General features: G+C 41.1%; 1 protein-coding gene across 1 annotated transcript in view; it reads right to left on the bottom strand.

Moving 5' to 3' along the window:
- The window catches only part of UBE2R2 (ubiquitin-conjugating enzyme E2R 2), a 101,868-nt gene extending 90,982 nt beyond the window's left edge, over nt 1-10,886 (bottom strand). Inside the window, exon 1 of the mRNA XM_004677726.2 lies at nt 10,213-10,886. Coding sequence (XP_004677783.1) covers nt 10,213-10,389 — 177 coding nt within the window. The 5' untranslated portion in view covers nt 10,390-10,886. The remainder of the gene's footprint in view (nt 1-10,212) is intronic.
- Between the last annotated feature and the right edge of the window lie 2,109 nt (nt 10,887-12,995).

The following is a 12,995-nucleotide window of genomic DNA, read 5'->3' as shown; positions in this document are numbered from 1 at the left end:
ATTCATAAAAGTTATATAAACAGACTAGGCAAATTTTAATTTAACTCCCAATTTATGACACTGTATATTTAGGAATATATATGTTCTGCTCAATATCACCGAAATAATTCCTTAACAAAATGCATGCATGCAGATTATTATCAAACCAGAAATTATTTTTTTAAAAAGATTTATTTATTTGTGCATACAGAACTAGGGTACAGGCCAGAGGTGCAGGAGCAGTGAGAGGATTCACCAGAGACAGAGTGGGGAGAACAGGCAGATGGACGAAGTACATTGCTGAGGGGAGCAGTGGGAAGGTCAGGAGAAGTCTGCCACACCATGTAGATCACTTCCAGGGCAGACTGGGATTGAACTTGTGATGAAGTGGCTTTAGGGTCTTAGTGCTGTGCTTTAACCAAACCACAGGTTTTTTTAATAGCTATAAAAATGTACTCTTCTAGGGCTTCCCTGGCGGTGCAGAGGCTAAAGTCACAAAAATTATCAAGCTATTACCAGGCACTGTGGCCTGAGTTCAAACCCTGACCAGGGAGCTAACCCATAGGATGCAAAAGACATCTCCTGTCTTACCTGCTATACCCCCAAGATGTGAATTTCAGTAGATCACCAGTTCTTCCCACTCTCACCGATGGCCAACTCCCAGCTCCACCCCCCAGTTCTTGCATGCACAAATGAATGAAAATAAATCTTTGAAAAATGTGGTCTGAGGCCTCCCTGGTGGCACAGGGGTTAAAAATAGCACTATCAAGCTATTGCCAGGAGTTCGATACTGGCCAGGGAGCTAACCCACATGGCACAGCAGACCTCTTCTGTTTCACCCACTGCTCTCCTCAGCGGTCCATAAACCAGTTCTGCTCCTCACTCTGTCTCTAGTTAATCCTCTCACCTGTACTCCAGTTCTTGTATGCATAAATAATTCATTTTAAAAAGTACTCTTCTAATCCAATTCCTTCAATGCATCAATAACATTACACTATCTGTAGCTATTTACAGTCATTATTTAAAATCCTCTTCTACAAGAAATTTAGCATTTCACTTTTAAAATACACTTGCAGTTCACTTTTGAAAGATCTAATGCACATCAGATTTCTCAAGGAAGATAAAGCAACCTTCATGGGACTAGAAGTCAAGGTTCCTATTTCTGAAAGGTTTTGCTAATGCCTCTTTATATCTTTGCTCCAAAACCCTTAACCTCTCCTAAAGCATTTTCTTATTATTTAAATTACAAGAGGAACCCTATACAAAGACCCTAACTTGCTATATCACTCTATAACCAGATTTCAGTCTTAATTGCTTAGCTAAACCTTCAGTCACCAAGAACACTAAATTTAATTGAGGCAATCTGGCAACCATGAGAAAAAAAATCCACTGATTTGGGCCTTCCCTGGTGGTGCAATGGGTTGGAGGGCAGCACTATGAAGCTACTGCAGCACAAATTCAATCCCCAGCCAAGGGGGGGGTGTCCCCATGGCCGGACAGACCTCTCCTGGCCCACAAGCAGCTGCCCTCAGCAGTGTATTTCAATAGATTTGCCTGTTCTGCTCCCCGCTCCTGTCTCTGGTTAATCCTCTCACCAACTCAGGCCCCGGAAGCTCTGGCCTGTACCCCAGTTCTGTATGCATAAATAAACACATTTTTAAAAGTCCACTAATTTAAATAAAATCAAGTTTTTTCCCCCAAAGGGAAAGCACAAGTATTTAGAGCAGTATAAATGCTAAATATTTAGCTTACCTAGTCTGGTATTAGTCTACCACTATGTTTAGACCAAGAGTTGACAACATCACCTAAAGTCTAAAGAGAAAATACAGATAATTCCTCTTTAGTTCAGTAATTCCTTAAAACTACATGCAGAAAGAAAAAAAAAAAAGAAAAAACTGCATGCAGAATATAGAGGTGCTATCATTCTCAAAAGACTGTAATCTCCCAGCAAAAAGAAAGAGAGAGGAAACTACTACTTTAGGTCCTATGCTAAATGCTAAGAAAATTCAAAGATACGTTAAGACCCAGGACATTTCTTAAAGAGCTCATAACCTAAGAGTTTATTTAGATTCACAGCCTACCTAGGTCTGATCACAGTGAAAAAACATTTTAAAGTTAAAAATAAATGATTAATACAATTCCTTAATACAATACATATTCTCTCTCATTTAACTTTTCTGCTTTACCTCTTTTTTTTTTTTTTTAAAGATTTATTTATTCGCACAGAACTGGGGTACAGGCCAGAGATGTGGAGGGTGAGAGGATTCACCAGAGACAGAGCGGGGAACAGAACAGGCAGATCAATGAAGTACACAGCTGAGGGGAGCAGCGGGCGGGCCAGGAGGTCTGCCACACCATGTGGATCTCCTCCAGGGCAGGCGGGGATCGAACTCATGAGGAAGTGACTTAAGCTTCTTAGTGCTGTGCTTTAACCCGCTGCGCCACCAGGGAGGGCCCCTGCTTTACCTCTTAACTACATCACTTTTTATTTAAAAAACCTGTCCTTACATGATTTATTCTACCAATAAAAATAACTTCGAGAAACAAGGTAATATAAGGTGGAAATATATCAATTCAAAATTTAGGACGAACTCTCCACTTTTTAAAGTCCTTTAACACAAGATTCCTTAGACCTTCATCTAAGTTCATAAGAATCTCCTATCTTCAATGAGACTTTTGTCAGCAAATTTTGTGTCATTTTTATAGCAAATGGTGAAATATAATTTATAAGTTCCAAAGAACTCTGGTAGGAACACTGAGGACATAGTTGTTGTTGTTTTTTTTTCCTTCTAAGATTTATTTTACTATTTATGTTCAAGTGCTGGGGTATAGGCCAAGGCTGGGGAAGAGGTGGGGAGGTGAAAGGATTCACCAGGGACAGTATGGAAAGCAGAACTGGCAGATTGACTGAAATACACTGCCTGTGGTGAGGAGTATTCAGACACAAGAGGTATGCTGCACCCTGTGGATTTAGGCTCCCAGGCCAAAGACTAAGGGTCTCCAGCACTAACTAGTGTTTGGTGATGGCTGGTGATAGCTTCATAGTGCTGAAACTTAATCCCTGCACCACCAAGGAGCCCTTGTTATATATTTTTCTATTTAAGATTTATTTACTTATGCGTACAACTGGGGTACAGGCCAGAGGTATTGGGGAGCAGGGTGAAAGGACCCAACAAGACACTGCTGAGAAGAGCAGCAGGATAGAAGACTGCTGAGCCATGTAGGCCAACCCCCTGCTGCAGTGGCTGCTACCAGGGAGGCCACCAGGGAGGCCCCTTATATTGTTTTTAAACAGCACTAAAGATTTTACACAGGGGCTAGTCCTTAATGGCTTTAAGTATATCATTATTCTTATCCCTGTTTAGCCAATGGGGGAAACAGCAACTATGAGATAAGCCCAAGAGGGCGTAAAGTAATTATGTGTTGATTTGTTTTAAGCCAACTACCAAAAATCAAATGAGCAATGCCCCCTTCAGAGAAGATACCTCAGAATGCTGGCTTTATACCTACACTAACAGTTCTATATTACAAATATTAAAAACAAATCAGGATTTCCTGTTTAGAATTGCTTCAAGCAATTTGAAGATTGTCCCCTGCACTTATGAAGGCCCTCAAACCTATCCCTTTCAAAACTCAGCTCTCTGCCTAACTGTCTATGCAGGTATCTCTTTCTTTTTTCTTAATAAACTTACCATGTGCTGACTAAAAAAAGAAAAGAAAAAGAACTGCCTTCAGAGCCTATAGCACATCTTTTTCAATTTCTATTAGTAGCAAATCATCACTTCATATAGGGCTCTGTTTTGAATTCAAATCTAGAAAGTGGTATGAATTCAATTTGGTAAGTAAGGTAAATGAGTAGTACTATTTTTTTAGTCAAAAATGCATTAGTCTAATTGTACTTGTGCCTCTAAAAACAATTTCAAAGGAAGTTTCAGATTGCATAAAATACATTAAATAATGAGACATTTTTACTCTTGCCTTTGTGTGTGTACATATACATGATATGGTTATAAGTAAACTTAAACGTCTATTTTCTAAGCTTTAAGTCATTCTATTTCTATAAAGGACTACTGCATACTCTCCAAGTTTTTATAACTTTGCCAATTATTATCTTAAAAATGGAGTTCTAAGTTATTTTCAACAAGGTAATCACTCAATGTTTACAATCTGAATTACTACATAAGCTACGATACAAATTATTACATGGGATTTATCCCTCAGCTGCCCACACAGTAAATACAGTAAAACAGATAACTGAAGAACTATAATATAAAATGTGGAAGTACAAATACAGAACTATGGCACTGGGAGAATGGGAGAACTATTGCACTGATCTTAAGATACTATAATAGAGGTAAAGAAGGGGCCTGTGTGGAGAGAAAATGATAATGATGAACAGCTATAAACCAGAGACATTTTGTGGGGGTGGAGTGGAGCATGGGATCAAAAACAGCGGGGGGATGCATTGGACTATGGTGATGGCACATGAGTGATTTGGTGATGGGAAACCCAATGAAATTGCAACTGAGATGGAAAAATGCACAAAAGTATGTAAAAATAAACTATTATAAAAATAAAAAATAAAAAGAAGGGGCCTGTGCTGGTAGTTAAGGGTTAAGCCTGAGTGCTATCAGTGCTGTGGCCTGAGTTCCATCTGAGTTCCATCAGAGCCAGGGTGCTAACTCACATATGGGACAGCTGACCTCTCCTGTCTCACCTACTCCCCTTAGTGTTTTTCAGTAAATCCACCTGTTTTATTTCCCACTGTTTCTATGAATCCTCTCACACACACCCTTCTTCAATGCCCTACACCCCAGTTCATCTATGCAAAAAAAAAAAAAAAAGTTAAAGAAGTCCTCTAAGTAAGGATTGAAAGAAAGAAAAAGTGTTAAACTGCAAGTTTCCTAGTTGTTGTAATTACTTGGAAAAATATCATGGCATTATTTTAAAGCATAAATCAATAATGCACTAAGTAACTTAAATCCATACACTCTCCCACCCACCTCCATACATCCCATCATTTCAGGTGTGTTATCATTTCTAATTCTAAACTTAATTTTCTTAGATTTATATTTCTCAACACCGCCCCTTAAAGTAAAGCTACGTAACATTAGAAGAATCGATTTGCCAATAAAAAATCTTCTGCAATAATATTTCTTTAATTTGAGCAGTCCAGGGGTTAAAAAATAGATCTTGGGAACTTGAGATAAAAATTTAAAACAGGGCTTTCCCTGGTTGTACAACGGGTTAAAGCACCGCATTATGAAGCTCTCTGAAGCCACTACCGCACCAGTTCGATCCCCATGACGTGGCAGACCTCTTCTGAACCGCCAGCTGCTCCCCTCAGCAGTGTACTTCGTCCACCTGCCTGTTCTGCTCCCTACTCTGTCTCTGCTGAAACCTCCCTCATGCCACATCTCTGGCCTGTACCTCAATTCTGTAAGCATAAATAAATAAATCTTTAAAATATATATATTTTAATAAAAAAATGTAAAACATCTTAACAGTACCAAAACATAATCTGGAAAGGCAGATAATGACCCTTGTAACTTTCAACTTAAGTAAAATCTAAAACAGTTCTTTATAAGACTCCATACATTTTATTTTCTTCAAGTTCCACTTTTCAACATCATCCTAAATGACCAAAGATGTTAGTGTAATATGGGCTTTAGAAACAAGCAGTCTGACCTTACAACTTTGCATCACAACTACCTGAGACACAGACAGGTGACCAGTGATCTGCCTGTTCTGCTCCCTCCTCTGTCTCTGTGAGTCCTCTTGCCCCCAGAGCCTCTGGCCTGCATCCCAGTTCTTATACGCATAAATATTTTTTAAATCTTAAAAAAAAAAAAAAAAACCGTAACCTCCTCAAAGAATTATGCAAGACTTTCTATAAAAGGTATGTAGCACATAGTAAGCACTCAATAAACCAACACTAACTACTAATATCTGTATTACAGTATTAAGACAGTAGCCTACACCTATAATAAAGCAATGTTTTAGCATATTTTAAAAGCTCATTCTGTTTTCCAATAGATTTGCAACAGCATTTCAATCTATTTGTGCTATAACCATTCTTGTATTATCAAACCCAATCAAGTAAAGATGATTAAAATGGGCATCACTTTCCATCTGTGAATACATATTCCAAAACCTGAATTTTCCAAATTCTTTTTTTTAATAATATAATTTATTTTTACATCATTTTGTGCCTTTTTCCATCTCAGTTGTAATCCCCGTAGGCTTCCCATTACCAATCACCAGCATGTTGTCACTACAGTCCAGTGCACCTCTCTCCCCCACTTTCACCTTTTACCAAACTCATATGGGAAAATATTTACATAATATCAAACCCTGGCAATCTGAACTAAACTTACCATTTCAATTTTGTGTCTATCACTCCATTCACTTCAAAATCAACTCATTTAAAGGTCTGTAAGTATAGACTTCGTAACAATTTCTCAATGAATAAAGCTGAAGTAATTAACTGTGTTGGCAGAACCAATTCAAAGATGCTCAATCTTACATAAAAATCTATAGAGCCATTATGTAAAATAGTCCAAAAATTGTTCAAGGACATAAAATAATTAAATCTTTTAAATACGATCTTTCAAGCAAAACTAAATTCTAGAGTTCCAAATCTTGGATTTGTAACTCTTCATCACTGTTACCATCCCCACAAGTAAATTAGCAGAGGTAGGCCAATTTGTTCAATTGTTTGCTTTATTTTACCTGTATCCAATATATAGGTTCTTCTGGAACCTACCAAGAATAACTAAAGTTGCAAAGATGGAACAGAACATTTTATCATGATAGACTGTGGTTAGGCTGACAAGTGCTCTAACTGGCCTTGAAACTTTAAAAAGTTTTCATTTTAATGATGATTAACAATCCATCTATAACAACTATACCTCATAATTCTAAAGTCTGCACCAAGATTTTTATGAAGATCATGCATATTCATACTCTGAAAAAAGGAATCAACATACTGCAAAGAGTTATTAATTATGTGGCCTCCCTGGTTGTGCAGGGGGTTAAGTCTCAACACTGTGAAGCTGTCACCAACAACTGCAGCACAAGTTCATCCCTGGCCAGGGAGCTAACCCACAGAATGAAGCAGACCTTTCCTGTCTTGCCTGCTACAGTGTATTTCAGTCAATCCACCTGGTTCTGCTCCCCACTTGGTCTCTGGTGAATCCTCTCACCCACCCACCCCTCTAGCCTACACTCCAGATCCTGTATGTATAAATAAATAAAATAAATCTTTAAATATATAAAAAAAGAACTGCACTTTAAGGTTTCTATATTACTGAAATTTTCATGTTATGTGTAACATCATGAAACAAGCACTCGCTTTCTGATCTCTAAAATTTATTGACTGCCTATCGTGCTTTTAGATAAATAACATAGATGTTCCAAAGAGGTTCTACACTAAAGCAACATGTTAAGTTATAATCATCATCAGTAGAAATTTTAAAAGATAAGTCTTTTTGTAGAAACTGGGGTGCTGTCTTGATCAACAATTTATTCTTCTAGTAACATAATAAAATTCCTAGTTTACTCCACAGCAACAAAATTAAGTTCATAGGTGATCTCAGTGGCCTACTTGGTCTCCTACATGGTCCTTTATAATTTAAGGAAAATGCAAAGCAGTAAAGAAATTCAATTAGTAAGTCAATAAGAGAAAGAAATTGGACAAAGGGCTAACAAAGCAAAAAAAAAAAAAAAAGATTGCATATATGCAGAACACAAGTAGCTATCCTGCTATTATATATCTATCCCCAAAGTTAAAAATCACACGGATTCAAGATATTGTTAATAAGAACAAGATGAATCAAAATATTTTGTGAAATACAAGTCTAACAAGACTCAATCACAAGTGGAAATCAAGTTTACAAATCTAATGGTGAAAAAGATGAGTTAGCAGTCTATTAAAATATATAAAGCTAAATCAGTTTCACTATAAAAATTTAAAGATGTGAACTATGCAAAATAAAGAAGAGAGTTTAACTTGAAAATAAATTATACTAAATGCTCAAGGACTACCATTTGATAAGGGATAATAGTGTAAAGAAAGCTCTGTGCCAACATTTAACTGCAGCTGTAGTAGAACACTAAAAGCCTTGTTTTAAGACAAAAGCAATGAATAAAAAAAATAGTAATAACACAATGGTTTTAAACGTATCAGTGTTAACTGCTCAAGACCATAAATTTGCCATTTTCCAGTGAAGGACTTTTGGAATAAACAGCCATACACAAGATAAAAAGTAAAATAGGAGGAAAAAAGTAAAAGAAAATGCAACTAAACAAACTTTTCAACAAGATTAAAACAAAACCTGTTCAAGAACTTTTATACATTTTGAATGTCACAATTAGGGTAAAAACAAAATTAAAACAATCTTTTTAAATAGGGCTGAAGTTAAAAAACAATTTAGTGTATGCCTCAGGAAATCTTTCCATACTGCCTACTCCAAACTGACTGAGTTTCTACACTCCTTGTTACTTAAGCAAAAATATTACAATTCATTATTTTCTTTCTGTTGTTTACAGTGTATGACCAATTTATTCCATCTACTTTAACTATCAATTGTCCCAAACAATACTTTTTTGAAAATTAAACTCTATTCCACTCAAGTTAGCCTTAAAGTTATCACATAAATTTTGAGCACCCATGTATATATATTTAAACACCATAGTATATATATATTAATTTACACTTAATAAGGTCCCCAGTAATGTATTTGTTTACTTAGAGATTTCAAATATTTGCATATGGTGACCATACAGATGAAGTAAACAGCTGGTGGTAAAGGACAATGCAATTACAAATATTTTTAAAAACAAGTTTCTACAAGGTATATTCAATGACTATCACAGGCATGAATATTAATTCTTTATATTTTCTACAAATTTGACCCAATTTCAAGACTGAAACTGAGGTTTCTACCTTAGAAGGGGAAGAAAACAAAAGTAATTGGGTAGTCCTAAAAATACACATCACAACTACATGACTAAGATGCTCATTTAAACTTTTGCCAAGATAGCCCCTCCCTTCAAAACAAGATTGTTTTGTTGACTCACTGCTCTGTTTTACTTAACTTTGGAAATGAAAAAAATTAAATAGATTCCTAAGCATTCATTACTTCTCTCTCTGCCCCATCATTTGAAACCTTCAACCTTTACTCTGTGATTAGTCCCTTCGAAAAATGGTAAAATAAATAACAAAACCTCTATCACAAGTCATCAACCTTGGAATAAAAAAAAAAGGCAATGGACTCAGAAACGATCATAACCACTGTTCTAAATGCATGGAAAACAATGGAAACATGTCTGTCTGTACGGTCCCTTAGAAGCCGTCCTACTCAGTGAAGCCAGCTCACCTCAGATAATACTTTTCATCTGCTAGATAGACCAAGAGCAAAGGGTTTCAACTTTGTCTCTAAGGGAAGAACTATCAATCTCCCTACATAACACGTTCCGCTCCGTGACTATTTCTACACGTAGGGGAGGAAAAGACAGTAAAGCTGGTGGCACGGTGAGGACAAAGGACGTTTTGTAGCACGACTGAAACAAATACAGGATGAGGACAGAAAGGGAGCTAAATTCAAGTTCTCTCGCTGTGCATAATGGCAAGAAAACGCAGGCACCCTTGTTTACCATTTCTAGGGTCCTTATTCTTCGTTACCGCACACTGGAATGCAAAGTTGGAACTACCACTACGCAAGAAGCTCATCAAACCCTCAAAATGTCAGGTCACTAGGCAGCCTCTAGAATGACAAGCTAATACCCCTCCCCCACCCCCACCCCCCAAAAAAGAAAGGTCCAATCCAGTAAGTGCAGGTCACCCTGCCCTCTGGGGCAGTTCCAGACCGCGCAAGGATGGTTCCGATGGAAGGACAAGAGCTCAAAGACAGACCACCGCTCTTCCCCCACACCCTCGGCTGGGGAAAGAAAACAAAGACAGCCCTCCTCCTCCGGTAGCCACTAGCCTAGACAGAAAGGCTTTCCTATTTCCCGGTGCCGTCTGGCCTCCCGCCCCCGCCCCCATGACAAAGAAAAGCACTCGGTGAGCAAGGCCTTCCTGCCTCCATGGGTGGGGGGAGGGGGCTACCGAGGTGAGGCGCCCCCTCCACTCACCCCGCGCTCGCACACTCGGCCCGGAAAACCGCCGAAAGCTGCCGGGAGCGGAGGCCTCGGCTCGGGGAAGCCAGGCCTGGGAGGGGGTGGGGGTACCTTGAAGTAGCCGCCTTCATAGAGGGTGTTGGGGGGTCCGAAGATGGCCACCTCCCAGTTGTAGAGGTCGGACTCATCCACCAGGGTGATCCGGAAGCCCTCCACCGGTTCCTCCTGCAAGGATTTCAGCTCGAGCATCAGGGCCTTCTGCGAGCTGGTCATCTGCTGCTGGGCCATCGCGGCGGCGGCGGCGCCGAGCCGGGCCCCAGTCCTCACGCACCGGCCGGGCCGGACCAGGCCCTTCCTCTCCCCTCGCCCTCGGCTCCGGCAGCACCGGGCTTCTGTCTTCACACCGCCGACGGGCCGAACCAGGCCCCAGACGGCCCGTGGGCCGGCCCGGGTCCTCCTCACACACGACGTGGGCCGGGCCCTCCTCCTTCTCACACTCGGGCCAGGTGGGGGGAGGGGTTAGGGAGTTAGGCGAATTCGGTCCCGGGCCTCCCCCCCCCGGAGGGGGCCTCAACTTGGGGCGAGGGGGGGGGGAGAGGAGGTGGAAGCGGAGGAAGGCGGCGGAGGGCCGGCGATGGTGAGGGGAGGGGGCCGAGCCGGCCCGGGAGCGCCGCGCTCGCTCGCCCTCTCGTTCTTCTCGGGTGCCGCCGGGGCCTGAAGGCGCGCGGGACCGAAAGGCGGGGTAAACGCGACTCGCTGGGGTCTCGCGGCGGCGGCGGCGGCGGCGGCGGAGAAGAGCTGGAGCGCCTCGCGCCGCGGGAGCGACGGAGCCCAGATGAAGGAGGGAGGGCTAGAGGGAGGAGGGGCCCGCGCCGGGAGGGGGGGCGGCTCTCGGCGGCTGGAGGCCCGACGCGCGTGCGCGCGCCCCTCCCTCCCCCCGTCCTCTCCCTCCCCCGCCCTCCTCCTCTTCCTCCTCCTCCTCCTACTTCCCGGTCTCTCAGGCGCGGGGCGCGGTGGCGGCGCTTTGTGACGCCGGCGCGTGTTCCCCCGCCCTTAAAGGGCCAAGCGTCTTTGGAGGCCAAGGGTCGCCGCAGGGCCCCAAAAATGACTGTTGTGCATGTCAGCGCCGCCCTTCCGAAGGAGCACGCGGGAAGGGGCCTCCGGTCCTAGAGCTGTCACCGCGCTTTTCCTCAGATAAGTATCCACAAGCATCCTCCAAGGAGCCGTGGTTCTTTATAGGCCCCTTCCCTTGACACATAATCGGCCTTCCCCGCGCTCAGGTCCTTGCTGAGAAGCGTCGCGACATCTTTCTCCCAGTACAACGCTCACTTGACAGTGCTTGGAGAGTACTGTGTCACCCATGGCGGGGAGGGGATCAGCGTTCCATCTGAGAAATGGGACGGTAGACAGCCAATTTCTACTTCCCTTGTTAACTACAAAGTGGACGTTGTGGGAAAGAAAGAAATAAGGACTTAGCCTGCGTTCCTGCCCCTTTCCTGCTTGATTTAGGACAATTGCTTTGGCTAACACTCAAGTTCACCCATTTATAAGCTGACCTATTGAACTTTGAACCCCTGCAGAACCTTTCACCTTAACCTAGAACAAAACTTTTGAGATAATAAGGACTGAAGTGAAATGAAGAGCCTCAGTCTCCATGATTTCGAACCCCCCTTTTTCTTAAGAAATTCTGCCCTAGAATTGCTGCTGAAACATTTCCTAGAAAGGTCAGATAACTTGTGAGTTCCACACACTTAGGATTTGGATCAGAAAAATCCTTGATTCTAACCCTAGCTCTAACATTTACATTACCTTTTCTCTTTTCTCCAGCTTCTGTGAGTTTTTAATTATACCCAACACAAGCAATTGTAAAGTCTAAATGAGAGTTATATACAGCTTTTAGTACAGTGACTGGTACATGGTAAATGTCCCATAAATAGGAACTTTAAAGAAAGAAAAAAATTGTAAAAGCCTACGTTGAATTCTAGATACCACCTCCTCCATTTCTTAATAGGCTTTTCACTTACAACAATTTTAGGTTTATTTTTAAAAACTAAGCAGAAAATACAAAGTTCCCAAAAACCAGGCACCCAATTTTCTCTATTATTAGTACTTTAATTAGTATAGTACTAATGTATAGCACTAATACATAGTAATAATATGTATTGATTCGTATTGTTACTTAAAGTCTTAACTAACAGTTTCTTAGTTTTTCACCTAATGTCCTTTTTCTGTTCTAGGATCCTATATAGGACACCACACTATTTTAATTTTCTTGTTTTGTTAGCCTCCTCCTGACTGACAGTTTCTCAGACATTTGTTTTTGGTGACTTTGGCAGGTTTTTAAAATTTTATTTATTTATTTATTTATTTATTTATTTATTTATTTAAAGATCTATCTATCCATGCACACAGAACTGGGGTACAAACCAGCTCCAACCCATTGTACCACCAGAGAGGGCCCTACATTTTTTCTCTTTAGAAATTTTTTATTGCTGCGTAGAAGAACTGGGGGATAGACCAGACGTGCTGGAGGCAGGGGGAGTGAAAGGATTCATCAAAACAGTTCTGCTCTGTAGGGAGCAAAACAGATGAATCTACTGAAATACACTGCTAAGGGGAGAGGCAGCAGGTGAGACACGAGAGATCTGCTGTATCATTCGTGGGTTAGTTCCCTGGCCAAGGATCAAACTCAGGCCCTGGTGGTGACAGCACTGAAGCTTAACTACTGCGCCACCAGGGAGGCCCTGACATTGACAGTTTTAATAAGTTCAAGTATTATGTGTACAGTGTCCATCGTTTAGGAATGTGATTTTTTTTCGTATAATTAAAGTGAAATTATGGGTTGGGGGGGGCAAGGTGACAGTTAAAATGACATTTTCATCACATCAAAGGCA

This window comes from Condylura cristata, unplaced genomic scaffold, assembly GCF_000260355.1.
Source record: "Condylura cristata isolate star-nosed mole 26May11 unplaced genomic scaffold, ConCri1.0 scaffold00006, whole genome shotgun sequence".
Taxonomy (NCBI): Eukaryota; Metazoa; Chordata; class Mammalia; order Eulipotyphla; family Talpidae; genus Condylura; species Condylura cristata.
The sequence above is the reverse complement of the archived record's forward strand: the minus strand, read 5'-3'. Positions and strand labels throughout refer to the sequence as shown.